The following is an 18,664-nucleotide window of genomic DNA, read 5'->3' as shown; positions in this document are numbered from 1 at the left end:
GGCAGGCAATGGCAAACCACCTCTGAATGTCTCTTGCCCTGAAATCTCCCACAGGGGTCGCCATAAGTCAGCTATGACTTGACAGCACCTTCCACCACCCAGAAAAGCCAATGTGGCTGGAAATGTACCAGTTTGGTTGCATTGCTGACCTATCTAAGGGCCAATTCACACGTGTAAAGTCCACCTAGAGTGTCTCTACACAAGACGCCTCGGTGCGTGTTCGTCGAGTGTAGGGAGACTCAGGGTCAAGCTACAAGTGACGAATGACCCTTGAACGGCAAGTGAACAGACTCACATGTATTCCTCCCTGTTCACTTGCACTCCATTTGCATTCCACATAGTGATCAAGTGGAGTGCAAGTGAACAGGGAGGAATACATGTGAGTCTGTTCACTTGCCGTTCAAGTGTCATTCGTCACTTGTAGCTTGGTCCTCAATGTTAGCCTGGAAGCGTAGTTTAAAAAGACTGAGCCAGTGGAGATTGCTCCCCAGAGGGTTTGTTAATTTCATCTTTGCCTCCCCAAAGGCTCTGTCAGTTTCACCTCTCCAGGCTAAAACTGTGTGGAATCACAACCAGAGGGCAGCAAGGAATGGAAATGGGTTGGAGCTGCCTTCCAGAGCCAGGCTTGGACCTGGAGTTGTTCTAATGGGCTGAAGTTTCCCTTCTGGCATTTCACAGCCCCTTCACACAGCTCCAGTGTATTGCAAAGCCTTTGCCCTGCCGCCAGCTGTGAGCCAAACTACAAGTGACGTCTTACACAGGTTGGACACTAGTCGGCTTCCCTCAAGTTTTGATGGGCAATGTAGGCATCCTGGTCTTGCAGCTGTAATGGAGAGCCAAGCTGTAAAACCAGGGCGCCTACATTTCCCATCAAAACTTAAGGGAAGCCGACTAGTGTCCAACCTGTGTAAGATGTCACTTGTAGTTTGGCTCTCTGTCTTTTTAAACAACCCTTCTCAGTTACCATTGCATCTCCCGATACGTGTTCTTCACGTGTCAGATGTCTTGTGTAAAGAGACTCGTAGATGTCTCCATGCTCTGGGGGCCAGCTTCCCAGCTGGGAACTTAATTTGAAGGTGTGCACAATCTGATTTGGATCAGGACCATGGCACACAATGAGAAGGAGCCTCAGTCCCCCCCCCACTCTTTTCCTGACCTGAACTGCCCCCAAGGAGATGCTTCTTTGCCCACTTGGAAAAGTACATGTACATGTACTGATGGCTACATGCTTCTCCAGTGGGGCAAATATTGACTCCCTGATACTGTTTCAGGTCAGTGGGGGGGGGGGGGCTGAAGCCCATTTTCCTCGTCAGAATCAGGACCACATGTGCTTGGGAATTGTGTTCCCAGCACAGAGCTCTCTGGTCACACAGCTGGTCCAATATCCTCATGACAGTTATGTATTTGCCACATCCACAAGGATTATGTATTGTTGTGATAGGCCTAAAACTTATGCCTATATGTGACTATTCGAGCCCCCCTCTCTTTTCCTTCTGGGCCATGTTTGTATGTATCTTTCTGCGGAGGGAGATGTCACTTAATGCACCCCTCTAAACAAGACGAAGTACACGGTGGCTCAAGTGAAGAGAGGCACAATGCTAACTGGGAAACGTAGGAATCCAAAAGACGGCGCCGAAGGCTTTGTCAATTTCCCTCTCTACATTGCTGGCAAAGAAGGTCGCTGTTCAGGGGGTTTATTTCCTTTCCTCCTCCCCGAAGGCTCTGTCAGTTTCACCTCCCCTTCTGTGCCTCTTTGAAAAAGACTTACCTTGAAACTGGATGTCAAGGATCTAGACAACCCGTTAGAAGATGCATGATTAATCACAGCCATTCTATGAGAATTACCGTGTCAAGATTTATTTAAGATTTATTTAAGGACTCTCTGTTACTCTTGGGATATAGTGCTTATGAGCTTTGAATGTTGACGGGTGCTGTTTATGCATTTGCACTTTATGAACTTTTGTGCAATATGTCAGCCTGTTTGGGACCAGCACTTTACCACCTTGCACTTTGTTGGTTTATCGCTATGCATCCTGTATGAGATGGTTTGCCTTATATGAAGCACTTTAAGAACTGACCTCCTTACTGACCTATATAGAAAGTTACTTTGGAAGTTTAGCTACCTTTGTATGAGCTATAATGGAAGTGTTTAAGTTATATATTGGCCGTTTCCACGTCTTACCTTCTGCCGGAACATCGCGGAAGACAGCGTCTTCTCGCGCGAAACCACGCCAGGAAGACGCTGTCATCCAGTATTTTTGCATGAAATCGCATCTTCCTGGTGTGATTTCGCATGAGAAGATGCTGTCTTCTGCGATGACAGTGTCTTCCTGGCGCAATTTCGCGCACAAAGATGCTGTCTTCCTGGTGCGATTTCGCATGAGAAGACGCTATCTTCTGCGATGACAGCATCTTCCTGGCGCAATTTCGTGTGCAAAGACGCTGTCTTCTGCGATGTTCCAGCAGAAGGTAAGATGTGTGGAAACAGCCATTGTTGACAGTAAAACACTTAGCAATTGTTGTATGATTTATGTTTATTGTCATAATTCAAAGGGATACTTAGTAAGTGTCCCTGGATTCTTTCTTGCATGGCTCTGAAGAGAGGGAAATTGACAAAGCCTTCCGATTTGTGTTTTTAGAACTCGTCTTCCCGGCTAGCATTGCGCCTCTCTTCACTTGAGCCTCCGCATGTACTTTGTCTCATGTTGAGAGACTTTGATGAAACAGGCTATAGTCTACAACAGTTTCTCTTTCAAGAAGCCTGTTTGTCTTTAAGGTGCCAAAATACTCCCTTCTTTTTTTCCCCCTTTGAGCTCTGGCATTTTTGGATGTGAAATTGCTTCAGTGATTAATTCCAAAGGAGTAACTTTGTAAGCTCACAGCAAAAACATGAATCTGTGGCTCTAGCACACACACCCCTCTTGAATTATGCCCCAATTGGTGTGTCATGGCCCTGTGATGTCTTCATGCAATACTTGCTGGGTGGGATAGTATTGCTCCATCCTCAGCTCCCTTGTTCTGGCAGAGCATAATGCTATAGCAGTGGAAGAAAAATCCCCCCCCATGAAGTTGTAATGCCAGCAAACAAGGAAGCATGATTTTAAAAATCCCACTGGAGCCAACAAAGAGAAGAAATGCCTCCCACCATTGGCCTCCATCTCCAGAGCCACAATAGAGGACAGGATCCCACTTATGCTGTAGCCTGTAATCTAGTGGTGTCTAAAGCCCTGGAGAAGGAACAGCAGATCTCAAACGACAAGGTGCATGGCGTGGGGATACCTCTTTCTCCCCCCCCATATTGCTTCCACGCAGGGTTTTGTTTCGTTTTCAGCATCTGCTTGATGTTGTTCCTCAGTCATCCACCTCTGCGTCTTCTCCTGTTTTGCTGCAAACGTTTCCAGACCTGGCATATCTTTTGGGAAAAGATCACGGTAAAAGCACCTTTGCATACTGTGAGCCCAGGAAGGGAGGGGGGGCATGGGCATGAGGGAGCGAGGGAAATGCAGGGGAAACTATTGTGTGCAAGCTCCATTGCTGCTGTGAATACATTTTGCAGCAGCAATGGAAGTAACGAAGAAAATGGTCACCACGCGGATGCAGCGCTAGGCTTTAAGGCCGGGGTGGGGAACCTTTTTTCCACCGAGGGCCAAGTTTATGTTCTGTCCCATGCGGGGAGCGCCCTTTCTCCCGTGCACGTGACATCGCTCCTGGAAATGACGTCTGGGAGCGGCGTCACATGCGCAGGAGAAAGAACGCTCGTGTCCCCTATCTCCCTGCTGCCACTGCTGCAGCCCGCTCGTGGCAGCGGCAGTGGCAGCTCTGTCATCAGCACCAGTGCCCCCCGCTGTCGCCGTCACCGCTGCTGGCTCTCGCCGCGGCGGTGGCACAGGCCACTTTCGCCAGCGCTGTGGGTCACTCTCAGCGGCAGCGGAAGTGTGTGGCAACAGCTAGCGGCGGCAGCGAGAGCAGCCTGCTTTCACCGCTGCTGCCGCCTGCTCTTGTGATGTGGGAGCATGCCACTTGTCTCTCTCTGTGGGCCAGTCCAAATGACTTCATGGGCCTTATACGGCCCCCGGGCCTGATGTTCCCCACCCCTGCTTTAAGGTATCATAAAATTCCGTTCAGCTTTTTGTGGTGACTAACGCAGCTAGCCTGCTGGAATTTGTTTAAATACTTGGCAAAGGGCTCTCTTTGTGCTAAACCCAATTCCAGCAAAGTAGCTGTATTACAGCAAAGAACTGTCAAAGAAAAAAACGGGAAGAGCAACAATGTAAAAGACAGGTGAAGATGGAACACCACCTCCCTCGGGGAAGGGACTGTGGCTCAGAGGTACAGCATCTTCTTGGCATGCAGAAGGCCCTAGGTTCAATTCCCAGCATCTGCAGCTGAGAGAACCAAGAAATAGATGATGGGAAAGACTTGAAGACTCGGGGAGCTGCTTCAAGTCAGAGCAGATAATCCTGACCTTGAAAGTCTGATTCACTAGAAGGCAGCTACGTGTGTTCATGTGAATCTGTGCTGTGATACCCAATATTGGGGTGTAGCAATGGGGAACGTTGCCCCTGTTGTTTTTCTGCTCCCTTCTTTGTCTTGTGCAATGGAATTATTTGTGGCTAGATTATTATTACTTGTATCATGTAACTGCCATGATGAAGAAATATTGAAACGGGAGGATTTTGCTAGCTGGCCCGTAGTGGTTACATCTGGAAGCGCCGTGAAGAACTTTCATGACAATGGATATTGAACTTCTCTTTTATATACCTTGATTGCATAAATTTATATTCAATTATGTGATTGTTTCATTGTTTGGCTGGATTATACTTGGTCACATTTATAATTTCATTCATGTCTGTTTGTGAACTGTTCTGATCTACTGTACATTGTATGGAACTTTTAGTATATTGAGAAGGCACGGTCACTTTATGAACAAGTGTTAGCAGCACTTCGTATATTGCCATAGGAACCAGTGATTAATTGTTTATGAGCACCTTGCACTTTTAAATTGACTTCTGAATTGTGTGTGATATACTTTGATTGCCTGCTTTCTGTAAGACCTTGTTGCCCTCTATACCATATCCCCCTGCGTGCATTAAATGATAATTGGAGTTTATTTAGATATATATTTATTTCATTGATTCATTTCATTGCTCCATATTGTATTTTCTTGTTACTCGGGCTTAGTTAGGTGGTCATGGTGTTTCTCTTTTTCTTGCCATTTTACCGTGACTCTCTCTTCCCCTTTGCTGCTTTTTTGTGCAAGAACTCTGCAAGAACAGAAGAGTCACACAACTAGACATGGGCATGAACAGAAAAAAAACCCGAACATGGTGTTCATTGTTTTTTGCCGTCCAAGAACAATGAACAATGAACATTGATGTACATGACCTGTTCATGAACATGTTCGTTGTCCGTGGGGGCCAAGAGGCTCTCCTCCAGCGATCCAGATCCCTACCACACCACTCCCAGAAACCCTACCTGAGCAGGCAGCAGGAAATGTGCCAATAATAAATAATAGCTTGGCCCCAGAGCCTGGCAGCAGCCCTGGAAGTTGAAGGGATAGATCCCTATCCCACCACACACAAAGAAAATTCAAGCTCCAATGCACTCTCCCCGTCTCTCTCTCAAAATGCCAACAGCAACTGTCTCTCCCTCACTGTCTGCAAAGTCAGAGCTGGGAGCCCCCTCCCCCCTGCTGTTTCCTTCCCTGTAACAAATTTGGGGCACCACACTTGAAAGGAAGACCTGCCTATCAAGCTAACTTGGGCTTAGATTGGGGTTTCCAGGGCAACAGCAGGAGTTCAGACAGAGTTCAGGCAGTCCCTGCCTAAGTTGCCAAGGGAATTGATTGCAGGTGCCAGACTGTCTGGCTTGACGAACAGCAACAAACGAGGCTTGCAACAATCACCTGTTTATTTAGAGTTCGTTTAGAATGGGGCCTTGTTCGTGAACAGCTGATTGGGCTGTTCGTGGCTTTTTTAAGTTCGTATTGCTGTTCCTGCCCATGTCTAGTCACAACCCGCCCCCCACTGCATCGCTTTCAGAACTCACTCCACCACAGAGTCCATTGAACAAAAGGGTGGGCTGTGTTTTTACAATAGTTGACCACTGAGGGTGCATAAGATGGAGATTGCATTATGCTGGTATTTGCCCTGGTGCCCTGTGAGTCTTTCAAGGTCCACCAGATTATTTTACCATTTTTCAGTCTCCTTAATGAAGCATGCTATTCAAATGACACTTCGGTAGCCCAAGCTGGCCATGTGGGGAACAGCCCAGCTTTTTGATTGCACCTTCACAAGCTACAGACCACTTGATTGTATCTGCCTGCTTCAAACCCCAAGAGCTAAAACAAGGCATAGTTTCCAGAAACTGCACAGGTAGGAGGTGGTATGCTTGTATCAGTTCAGAACGCATCTGGGGGCTCCTGTGATTGGAGGGGATAGGTTATTTTTTCTTGGCTTTAATTTGGATTGTTTTTAACCATTATTGTAAGCTGCCTTGTACCATGAGGAAAGGTGGTGTGTGTGTGTTTAGACGGACGGACGGACTGGACCAGACCCGGACCCGGACCCGGACCCGGACACGGACCCGGACCCGGACACGGACACGGACACGGACACGGACACGGACACGGACACGGACCCGACCGACCGATAGACTCCAATGTGCTAGTTTTCTATCTCCCAAGAATAAGTTTTTCATCATGTAAGCTCTGTTTGCAGTGGCTGAGTGCGCACACATACTGACCAACTCATCTGCAAAAGACATCTATGTTGTTTCCATACAAGGGATTCTCCATGGAGCTCTCATTGTGGCCACATTGCCTACAATGCCTCATGTCAGCCATTCGATCCTCCTGTCATCAAATGGCTTTTTTAAAAAATCAGTAATCTAAGAGCCGAAACAGACGTGACGCATTTCACGTGCCGTCCACGCGATTGCACTTACACGTGTCTCCAGCGGGTTTTGCTGTTCACGTGCTGCCCGTGTGTTTCGGCACCCCCCCTACACGCGTTCGCGGTCGACCGTCCACGGGTTCTCGGCTGTACTTCTGTGACGCGCTTCCCTTGGCGCATGCTCACAGGAAAATGGCCGAGAAATAGGCCATCAGTTGCTGCACCTGAAGTGGCCGGCAGGTGGCGTCATGCATTGATCGTCACTATAAGTTGGCATCGCGTCATAGCACTCTATGCGCGCTGTCCGGGTTTGCCGACGCTTGTTGGGGTTTGCTGAAAGGGCTGTTCGAAGTGACGCGGGGTGCCAGCCCCAAGAGCAGCGGGCAGGTCCTGCACCCGGCATGACCAGAGCCCGCCACACGCTGACTGGCCGCATGTGTGCAGGACCCACGGCTGTGCAGACACCTGTTGGCGTCTCTGGCCTGAAGGACTGGGCTCCCCGGTCCTGTGCCCGCCGATTCTGTTACGTCTTGAGGGCCGGCTCCCCGCCTGCATGTCCGCCCAATGAACATTTTGCTGACATTCAATTCCCTGGATGGTCCAATCCACCTTTCTTTGTGGTGGGGGCGGATCTTGGGGTTGCCGAATCGGGGCGCCTCGTGATGATTGATGTGTTCCGCATCCCCTCGGGGTGCGTGGAGTGTGGCTGTGGACCGTTCGCCGAGGGGATATAACAGTCCTTCCAGACGCGAGCGCGCCGCACAGCGTGGAGCGATGCCGCCTCGTGTCCGAGCGCGCAGCCCCTGGCGTCGGTTCGAGGTCCACATGCTGCTCACAGCGATCCTGCGCATGGGCTACGCGGGGGAGCTCATGCGCGGGGCGCGGGCACGTGCACCGCACGCCTGGGAGGCGCTCTCCCGCGGCCTGGCGGTGTCGGGCGTCGCGCGCTCGCCACAGGAATGCCGTGGGAAGTTCCGCCAGCTCCGGGACCGCTTCCTGCGCTGGCGCCAGGGGGGTCAGCTCCGACCACCGCCACACCACCGCGCAATGGAGCGCCTTCAGGAGGAGTCTGAACGGTTGGCGGCGGCGGGACAGCAGCCGAGAGGTGAGCAGCTTTTCCGCTTTGCGCGCTTTGCGCCGGCCCTGACTTTCTTCGCACGCCCCCTTTGCCGGTGGGGGACAAAAAAGTGCGCGGTGCGCCGGCTTGGCGGGCCAGGGGAGCGCGGCGCTGGAGCTCTGTGTCTTGACTGTTTGCTCTTCTGCAGGGGAGGAGCACGGGGCAGAGATCATATCCGTGACCAGTGGAGAGGAGGCGGAGGAGGTGCCGGGCGCGGTTGTCCTCCGTGCGCCGCCATCATCGCCCACCGGAGTGGTGGCGGATAGCCCGATCCGCCCTGAGTCCGCCACAACCATGGAGCAAGGTGGGTCTGCAGGTGTGACACGGATGTGCGGATGAGGGCGGGGGAGGGCTCCCCCCCTGCCGCGGCCAGGGCGCTTGATGGGCCTGGCGTTGGCAGAAGTGAATCTTTTGCCCGCCCTTGAAATCCCTGAACACATAACGTTTTGTACCGGCACAGACTCATCCGGTTCCAGCGCGGGGACTTCGCGGGAGGAGGGGCGCAGGGCAGAGCTGGAGCGGGAGGCTGTGCCCATAGCAGTGCGTGGGCAGGTCGCGGTGGAGGCCTGCCTCAGAGTGTGTAAGCGGGGTGCCATTTCTGCTTCGAGAGGCGGGTGGGCCATCAGGGTTTTGGGCCACTGGCGACGGCGAAGATCTGTGGCTATGTGGTGGCCGCGGTATTGATCACCGTGCCGGCAAGATCCATTGTCCTATGTTTCCCCAATGGAGACAGGTGGGGGGGGAGGGAACCCATTACTGGAGATGGGGTGAGCTGCCGGGATGGCGGGTGCGTGGCTCTCATTGTGCTCTCTCCTGCAGTGAACCGAACCGAGGCGGCGGTGACCAGGATGGCGGAGGAGATCACGGCTATTGGTCAAGCGGTCCAGGACATGCGCCGGGACATGGCCACACTGCTGGGGAGGGGGGGGGCGGGTGACGGTGCACACTCATAAAGAGAGCCTGCTGTGATTGGGGTTTGTTCAAGCACGGTTGCGTTGTAAATAAATGTTTCTTGTATCCCTGTTTGCAGTCGTTTCGTGAGGAGACCCCCCCCACCCCCCACCTCCAGGGGCCACACTACCCTGCGCGTGCCTGGACATGTCCCGAGCTGAGAGGGACAAGGGGCTGGGGAAGCCTTCAGGTGGCTCTTGCCAGGCAGAGGGGGCACACATAGCACCCATCTTTGGCATGCAGGCTTGCTCCCTTCTCCTTTGAGGCCTACTGGCTCTTGCCAGGCAGAGAGGGCACACATGGCACCCATCTTTGGCATGCAGGCTTGCTCCCTTCTCCTTTGAGGCCTACTGGGTGGGTGCCTGGCGTGGGACGGGCGAGAAGCGTGCCTGGACATGTCCCAAGCTGAGAGGGACAAGGGGCTGGGGAAGCCTTCAGGTGGCTCTTGCCAGGCAGAGGGGGCACACATAGCACCCATCTTTGGCGTGCAGGCTTGCTCCCTTCTCCTTTGAGGCCTACTGGCTCTTGCCAGGCAGAGAGGGCACACATGGCACCCATCTTTGGCATGCAGGCTTGCTCCCTTCTCCTTTGAGGCCTACTGGGTGGGTGCCTGGCGTGGGACGGGCGAGAAGCGTGCCTGGACATGTCCCGAGCTGAGAGGGACAAGGGGCTGGGGAAGCCTTCAGGTGGCTCTTGCCAGGCAGAGGGGGCACACATAGCACCCATCTTTGGCATGCAGGCTTGCTCCCTTCTCCTTTGAGGCCTACTGGCTCTTGCCAGGCAGAGAGGGCACACATGGCACCCATCTTTGGCATGCAGGCTTGCTCCCTTCTCCTTTGAGGCCTACTGGGTGGGTGCCTGGCGTGGGACGGGCGAGAAGCGTGCCTGGACATGTCCCAAGCTGAGAGGGACAAGGGGCTGGGGAAGCCTTCAGGTGGCTCTTGCCAGGCAGAGGGGGCACACATAGCACCCATCTTTGGCATGCAGGCTTGCTCCCTTCTCCTTTGAGGCCTACTGGCTCTTGCCAGGCAGAGAGGGCACACATAGCACCCATCTTTGGCATGCAGGCTTGCTCCCTTCTCCTTTGAGGCCTACTGGGTGGGTGCCTGGCGTGGGACGGGCGAGAAGCGTGCCTGGACATGTCCCGAGCTGAGAGGGACAAGGGGCTGGGGAAGCCTTCAGGTGGCTCTTGCCAGGCAGAGGGGGCACACATAGCACCCATCTTTGGCATGCAGGCTTGCTCCCTTCTCCTTTGAGGCCTACTGGCTCTTGCCAGGCAGAGAGGGCACACATAGCACCCATCTTTGGCATGCAGGCTTGCTCCCTTCTCCTTTGAGGCCTACTGGGTGGGTGCCTGGCGTGGGACGGGCGAGAAGCGTGCCTGGACATGTCCCGAGCTGAGAGGGACAAGGGGCTGGGGAAGCCTTCAGGTGGCTCTTGCCAGGCAGAGGGGGCACACATAGCACCCATCTTTGGCATGCAGGCTTGCTCCCTTCTCCTTTGAGGCCTACTGGCTCTTGCCAGGCAGAGAGGGCACACATGGCACCCATCTTTGGCATGCAGGCTTGCTCCCTTCTCCTTTGAGGCCTACTGGGTGGGTGCCTGGCGTGGGACGGGCGAGAAGCGTGCCTGGACATGTCCCAAGCTGAGAGGGACAAGGGGCTGGGGAAGCCTTCAGGTGGCTCTTGCCAGGCAGAGGGGGCACACATAGCACCCATCTTTGGCATGCAGGCTTGCTCCCTTCTCCTTTGAGGCCTACTGGCTCTTGCCAGGCAGAGAGGGCACACATGGCACCCATCTTTGGCATGCAGGCTTGCTCCCTTCTCCTTTGAGGCCTACTGGGTGGGTGCCTGGCGTGGGACGGGCGAGAAGCGTGCCTGGACATGTCCCAAGCTGAGAGGGACAAGGGGCTGGGGAAGCCTTCAGGTGGCTCTTGCCAGGCAGAGAGGGCACACATAGCACCCATCTTTGGCATGCAGGCTTGCTCCCTTCTCCTTTGAGGCCTACTGGGTGGGTGCCTGGCGTGGGACGGGCGAGAAGCGTGCCTGGACATGTCCCGAGCTGAGAGGGACAAGGGGCTGGGGAAGCCTTCAGGTGGCTCTTGCCAGGCAGAGGGGGCACACATAGCACCCATCTTTGGCATGCAGGCTTGCTCCCTTCTCCTTTGAGGCCTACTGGCTCTTGCCAGGCAGAGAGGGCACACATGGCACCCATCTTTGGCATGCAGGCTTGCTCCCTTCTCCTTTGAGGCCTACTGGCTCTTGCCAGGCAGAGAGGGCACACATGGCACCCATCTTTGGCATGCAGGCTTGCTCCCTTCTCCTTTGAGGCCTACTGGGTGGGTGCCTGGCGTGGGACGGGCGAGAAGCGTGCCTGGACATGTCCCGAGCTGAGAGGGACAAGGGGCTGGGGAAGCCTTCAGGTGGCTCTTGCCAGGCAGAGGGGGCACACATAGCACCCATCTTTGGCATGCAGGCTTGCTCCCTTCTCCTTTGAGGCCTACTGGCTCTTGCCAGGCAGAGAGGGCACACATGGCACCCATCTTTGGCATGCAGGCTTGCTCCCTTCTCCTTTGAGGCCTACTGGGTGGGTGCCTGGCGTGGGACGGGCGAGAAGCGTGCCTGGACATGTCCCAAGCTGAGAGGGACAAGGGGCTGGGGAAGCCTTCAGGTGGCTCTTGCCAGGCAGAGGGGGCACACATAGCACCCATCTTTGGCATGCAGGCTTGCTCCCTTCTCCTTTGAGGCCTACTGGCTCTTGCCAGGCAGAGAGGGCACACATAGCACCCATCTTTGGCATGCAGGCTTGCTCCCTTCTCCTTTGAGGCCTACTGGGTGGGTGCCTGGCGTGGGACGGGCGAGAAGCGTGCCTGGACATGTCCCGAGCTGAGAGGGACAAGGGGCTGGGGAAGCCTTCAGGTGGCTCTTGCCAGGCAGAGGGGGCACACATAGCACCCATCTTTGGCATGCAGGCTTGCTCCCTTCTCCTTTGAGGCCTACTGGCTCTTGCCAGGCAGAGAGGGCACACATGGCACCCATCTTTGGCATGCAGGCTTGCTCCCTTCTCCTTTGAGGCCTACTGGGTGGGTGCCTGGCGTGGGACGGGCGAGAAGCGTGCCTGGACATGTCCCAAGCTGAGAGGGACAAGGGGCTGGGGAAGCCTTCAGGTGGCTCTTGCCAGGCAGAGGGGGCACACATAGCACCCATCTTTGGCGTGCAGGCTTGCTCCCTTCTCCTTTGAGGCCTACTGGCTCTTGCCAGGCAGAGAGGGCACACATGGCACCCATCTTTGGCATGCAGGCTTGCTCCCTTCTCCTTTGAGGCCTACTGGGTGGGTGCCTGGCGTGGGACGGGCGAGAAGCGTGCCTGGACATGTCCCGAGCTGAGAGGGACAAGGGGCTGGGGAAGCCTTCAGGTGGCTCTTGCCAGGCAGAGGGGGCACACATAGCACCCATCTTTGGCATGCAGGCTTGCTCCCTTCTCCTTTGAGGCCTACTGGCTCTTGCCAGGCAGAGAGGGCACACATGGCACCCATCTTTGGCATGCAGGCTTGCTCCCTTCTCCTTTGAGGCCTACTGGGTGGGTGCCTGGCGTGGGACGGGCGAGAAGCGTGCCTGGACATGTCCCAAGCTGAGAGGGACAAGGGGCTGGGGAAGCCTTCAGGTGGCTCTTGCCAGGCAGAGGGGGCACACATAGCACCCATCTTTGGCATGCAGGCTTGCTCCCTTCTCCTTTGAGGCCTACTGGCTCTTGCCAGGCAGAGAGGGCACACATAGCACCCATCTTTGGCATGCAGGCTTGCTCCCTTCTCCTTTGAGGCCTACTGGGTGGGTGCCTGGCGTGGGACGGGCGAGAAGCGTGCCTGGACATGTCCCGAGCTGAGAGGGACAAGGGGCTGGGGAAGCCTTCAGGTGGCTCTTGCCAGGCAGAGGGGGCACACATAGCACCCATCTTTGGCATGCAGGCTTGCTCCCTTCTCCTTTGAGGCCTACTGGCTCTTGCCAGGCAGAGAGGGCACACATGGCACCCATCTTTGGCATGCAGGCTTGCTCCCTTCTCCTTTGAGGCCTACTGGGTGGGTGCCTGGCGTGGGACGGGCGAGAAGCGTGCCTGGACATGTCCCAAGCTGAGAGGGACAAGGGGCTGGGGAAGCCTTCAGGTGGCTCTTGCCAGGCAGAGGGGGCACACATAGCACCCATCTTTGGCATGCAGGCTTGCTCCCTTCTCCTTTGAGGCCTACTGGCTCTTGCCAGGCAGAGAGGGCACACATGGCACCCATCTTTGGCATGCAGGCTTGCTCCCTTCTCCTTTGAGGCCTACTGGGTGGGTGCCTGGCGTGGGACGGGCGAGAAGCGTGCCTGGACATGTCCCAAGCTGAGAGGGACAAGGGGCTGGGGAAGCCTTCAGGTGGCTCTTGCCAGGCAGAGGGGGCACACATAGCACCCATCTTTGGCATGCAGGCTTGCTCCCTTCTCCTTTGAGGCCTACTGGCTCTTGCCAGGCAGAGAGGGCACACATGGCACCCATCTTTGGCATGCAGGCTTGCTCCCTTCTCCTTTGAGGCCTACTGGGTGGGTGCCTGGCAGAGGGGGCACACATAGCACCCATAGCGAGGGGTGCGGCAATGCAGCCTGCATGTTTGTGGAACGGGACACGCGGCTTGCAAGCTTGCTCTTTTCTCCTCTAGGGCCAAGCTGGGCACCAGGGGGGGGGCATGGGTGGACCTCCGTCAGGAAAGGGGGGGCTCGTGGGACTGGGTGGGTGCCTGGGTGGGGAAAAGGACAAAATGCGCATGCGCGGTCGGTTGATCAGTACTCCAATCGCCCACGTATGCGCACACCGGGTTCGAACGCGGGGCGCCATAGGCAGTGGGCGAGCGCCGTGCGCACTGCCCGTGGGGCCCCGCTAAGGGTAGCTGGTGCTATTCGGGCTTATCTCTCGCCCTGTAAGGGGGGGGCGGCCTCGGCCAACAGAGACCCCGGGGAATGGGGGGGGCGTGGCCTCGGGGGGAAAGGTCCAATCGGTTTGGGGGGGTGGGAGGGTCTGCAAAACATTTGTTTGGATTGCCGGGAATTTGGGGGCGGGAATGAAGTGAACCAAAAATGTTTCCTGCAGCTTAAAAGTGGCAACCATTGGGCAAATAAACGGGAAAGGAGCCAATGGGCAATGAGCCCGAGGAAGCCATCACATCACCCCGTGATGGGGCTTTTGGGGGTCGGTGTGTGTGCTTGCTCTTTATTCTCCCAACCGCGTTCCCTCACTGGCCCGGGGGGGGGGGGCCGTCACGGTGCAGGGTGGCGACTGATAAAAGTGCACACGCGTGGATGACTGCTTGAATGTTGCGATCATCCACGTGTGTGCACTGCGGATTCGAACGCGGAGCACCGATGACAGTGAGCGGGCGACTTGTTCACTGGCCGCGGTGCCCCGCCAAGGGCAACGGGTCTATTCGGGCTTATGTCATGGCCGGGAAGGGGGCCGTTCCCTCGGCGAAGTAGGAAACATAACTTTACATGTATTGTTTTCTGATAAAATGGGCAGGGAATGGGGGGGGGAGGGCGCGCTTCCTTGCAGAAGGAGGTGAGGCAGCGTAGTTTGGGGTGGGGCGAAGTGAATGTAAAAGGGAGGAAAAACTTGTTCCCCTTTACCAATCCCCAGTGTTTGCTAAAAAGACAAGCAAAGCGGTCGTGAAAGTGTCTTTATTCAGGAAAAAAAACATGGTGCACTCAATTCAAGCGAACATTAGAAGTGCTGGAGCACAAGTCAACGAGGGTGGTGCTGGATAACAAGCAACCGCCCCCCAACCAACCCCCGTGGACCGTGACCGGCACAACTGGCCGCCACCCCTCCCCGGCCGGATCTCTCGAAAGGCCGGCGTCTCCCACCGCCCAAGCTCCCACCCTTATGCGTCCGAAATCCGCCCCACAGCCGCCACCGGTTAGAAACAAAAAGTAACCCCCCCAACATTGGGAAAACACATTAATAGGAATGCCCGATCAGACGATTAGACCCCGGTGCAGAGGGGCCTCATACACCCTACAGCCGGTAGCGTCGTGGTGGGCAGCGCTGCCTTTTTGCAAACAGGTAGCCCCTAGGAAGGGGTTCGGGGTCGGCCCGGACACGGAACCTCTTTGGGCGTGGAGCGGGCGGCTCCGGCGGCCGGTTCTCATCTGCGGCGGGATCCGCCGTGGGAGCGTGGTCGGGAGCGTCGGCTGTGGGGGCCTCACCGTCTGCGGAGTCCCTGGGGCCGGCAGTGCTTGATGGTGGGGCAGCGGGGGCCTCAACCGCGGAGACCATCCTCTCCAGGAGGCGCACCATGTCGCGCATGCAGCTTTCTGCCGTGGCTGCTTGGCGCTCTGCCGCTTCAACCGCCCGGCTAAACAGTTCTTTTTGCTCGCCTCGGTCAGCAGCCTCACTCTGCCGCGCCTCCTTCTCCACTGCGCAGGAGTCGGTCAGCTCCGACGATATTTTCTCCACCGCACGCCGAGTCGCCTCCATGCACACGATCGCCTCGTTGCGCGGGCGCTCCCGGCGCCGAAGTCGGAGGTTCGACATTCGCTCCGCCGGAGACAGACGGCGTGTCCCGGCGGCCGTGGTGTCGGCTGGGTAGCGTGTGAAGAACGAGGGAGACGGTGTTAGATGGGGGCCTCCCTCCCGCAGGCACCCCGCATTCCCGACCGCACAACTGCCCACGGGACATTACTCACCGACGGTCTCTGCCGCGGAGTGGTCGCCGGCCGCTGCTGCCACAGATCGATCTGGGAGGCAATCGCCGGCGGGCTCCTCGAAGGTGTCCTCGGTGTCCTCCGTTCCAACGCCGGCCACATTGTCGGTATCCCCCTCCGGTTCCCCCTCAGTGGCTCTGGCCGAACGTCGACGCCGGTCAACGACGGTTGGGGGGACGCCAGTGCCCATCACCCGTGGCACCACCAGATCCTGCTCCAGCCGCAGGAACCGGTTCAGTTCCTCAAAGAAGGGCCAAACCCTCCGCCCGTGTCCCGAACGACTGTTCCCGTCCACACACTCCTTGTAGCCCCTTCTCAGAGTCTTCGCCCGCTCACGACACTGCTCCCAGTCCCTGGGGAAACCCCTGGCCGCCATCTCGTTCGCGATCCACTGGAACTGGCTCACATTCCTGTAGCTTGCGGAAAGCCTGCTCTGCACAGCGTCGTCCCCCCAAATCTGGATGAGGGCTCTCGTTTCCTCGTCAGACCAGGGGGCGGCCTTTGCCTTCTTGCCTCGGGCCGCCGGGACCACCGAGAGTCCGGCACCGGTGCAGGACGTGGGGCTGGTGCTGAGGGTGATCAAGAGAGGCAGACTGCTTGCGGGTTCGGGAGGCGCGGTGGAGTCCATGTTGCGGTTGGCCGTTCTGGGTGTCCTTTGCTGGGCTCGGGAGCAACAAACGATCGTCAACGGCGGTCTTCGCGGTCAGTTTCGGGCTGCCTTTACAGTAAGTTGGAGGGGGGCGCGACGCTGACGTGGCCGGCAGGGGACCAATCGCCTGTCGACTCGCTGCAAGAGACGGCTGCTCGAGAGCGTCTGGGCGTCACACTCGCGCGGCATTGGACAGTGTCGGCCACGTCACGAGGGGGCGGGGGGGCGGACGTCTAAGGAGAAGGGGCCGTTGTGGGGCGGGAACCGTTGCGGTCGCCGTCACGCCATGGCGCCCGCTCACGGGAAGAGGAGCAGCAGGGGCCAGCCGCCGAGAGAAACACTCCGTGCCTTTGCGGTCGCGCTCTCCTTGTTCGCGCGGTCGGTCATCCGCTCTACGGCTGCCACAGCTGACACTGTGGCCCTGCTCGGGAGGCGGCTGGGAGAGGAAGTTAACGGCCGCCGCGCGCGACAAAGAAGAAGACTGCGGCAGTTGGTGGCAACACTTGCGTCCGTGGAGGAGATGGCGCAGTGCTTCATTGTTGCTTTCCCGCCGAGGAAGGCATGGGTGCTTCCCCGGGCATGCCCTCACTGGTGGCCGTGGTGGGAGCGCTACGAGTTCAGTGACGGGCAGTGGCTGCAGCAGTTCAGAATGCGACGTGCCACGTTCGAGTACATTGTTGGGGAGCTTCGCGAAGATCTCGTCCGCGAGACGACCCACATGCGCGACCCAGTCCCTCCCGAGGAGATGATCGCCATCACCATCTGGAAGCTTGCCACGGGAACCACAAACTCCGCGACACTGCCCGCATTTGGCCGTGGCGTCTCTACCGTCTGCGGGATATTCGACGAGGTCTGCGAGCTCATCGCTGCAAAGCTGACCGAGAAGTGGATCTGCATCGATTACCTCGAGGACATTATCTCCGGGTTCGAGGAGAGGGGATTCCCCAATGCCTGGGGCGCCGTGGACGGGACACACATCGAGATCCGTTCTCCGCCTTTCTCTGGGGACAAGTACATCAACCGCAAGGGATACTGCTCCATGATTCTCCAGGCGGTGGTGGACAGCGATGCACGATTCCTGGACATTTTTGTGGGCTTCCCGGGAAGGGCGCACGACGCGCGTGTGCTCCGTAACTCGCCCCTTTTCAAGAGACTCGAGGATGGCGCCCGTCGCCCGAAGCGGCCGGTCACTCTGGAGGGGGTCACATTCGACCCGGTAATCATCGGGGACCCCGCCTATCCTCTTCGGCCCTGGCTCATGAAGCCCTATCCGGCGCCATCAACGCGCGCCCAGGAGCGCTTTAACTACAGACTGAGCCGGGCGCGCATGAGTGTGGAACGCTCGTTCGGAATTCTGAAAAATCGCTGGCTTTATTTACAGCGGCCCCTACTTGTCAGCGAGCGCCTCATGGTCGCGGTAATCACCACCTGCTGCATCCTTCACAACATTTGCCTCTCGCGCGGGGACATCGTTTACGGGCCGTTCCCGCGCGAGCCGCTGATGGAGCCCGCGGATGAGCGGCCGCAGATTCCCTGGTCCGAGGCCGCTCTTACCGCGCGGGCAGTATCGATTCGTGCCGCCATAAGTGCGCACTTCCAGCATGGCCGATAATCCAATAAAGCTGTGACCGGTACAGCCGGTTTCAGACTGTGTGTCTCTATCCAGGGCGGGGGGGGTGGGATGGTGGTGAGGCGGGCGGAGGGACAGCATCTGTGTGTTTGGGCGAGCACGGGGGAGGGGGGCCGCGTCGAAGGTGGTGGTGGGCGGGGGGCGGGCGGGCGGAGGAACAGCATCTGTGTGTTTGGGCGAGCACGGGGGAGGGTGGCCGGGTCGAAGGACTGCTCTTTGGTGCCGTTCGGTGCCGTTTTAGGCAGAGGACCCCATGGGCACGAGGATAGAACGACGGTTTTGTGCTCATGGGGATCCTCGCTCGATCCTGGGCGACCCATCACGTTCGCGGTTTTTTTGTTTATTGCCGGGGAGGGGCCTCTAGAGGCTTGGCTGGTGCTTGGACCGCCCGCCTGACCGGAGTTAGGGCAACCCTCTACATGCTCTGACTTTTATTTTTCAAGAGATCGTGCTGTTGCAGCCTGGCGGTTGCTCTGGCCTGGGGGCGGGAACCGCTTCGAGTTGGGGCTCACACGGCATACCCCGGGTTTGGTTTGCTGTGTGTTCCCTATCCCCAGGTCCCATTCCGACCGGTGCATACAAATGGAAAGAGGCACACAAAAAAAAAAACCATCATGGAAGACTTCACCCCAAAATGTGTCTCAACCTATAATGATGTTTAAAATCGTCTCTTGCTAAGCAAAGTCCAGCTCCTGGGTAG

At 56.9% G+C, this 18,664-nt stretch overlaps 1 protein-coding gene across 1 annotated transcript; it reads left to right on the top strand.

Annotated features, from left to right (window-relative positions):
• Window positions 1-16,983: 16,983 nt before the first annotated feature.
• On the top strand, window positions 16,984-17,946 carry LOC129344275 (uncharacterized). The gene has a single exon (XM_055000841.1). The coding sequence runs from the start codon at window positions 16,984-16,986 to the stop codon at window positions 17,944-17,946; it is 963 nt and encodes a 320-aa protein (XP_054856816.1).
• The last annotated feature ends 718 nt before the right edge of the window (window positions 17,947-18,664 follow it).

This window comes from Eublepharis macularius, chromosome 16 (assembly GCF_028583425.1).
Source record: "Eublepharis macularius isolate TG4126 chromosome 16, MPM_Emac_v1.0, whole genome shotgun sequence".
Lineage (NCBI taxonomy): Eukaryota > Metazoa > Chordata > Lepidosauria > Squamata > Eublepharidae > Eublepharis > Eublepharis macularius.
Note: the sequence above shows the minus strand (reverse complement) of the source record. Positions and strands in the feature narration are given on the sequence as shown.

What these genes read in the sequence shown, in the direction of transcription:
- LOC129344275 (XM_055000841.1), top strand. Translation starts at nt 16,984, where the DNA reads ATGCGACGTGCCACGTTCGAGTACATTGTTGGGGAGCTTCGCGAAGAT.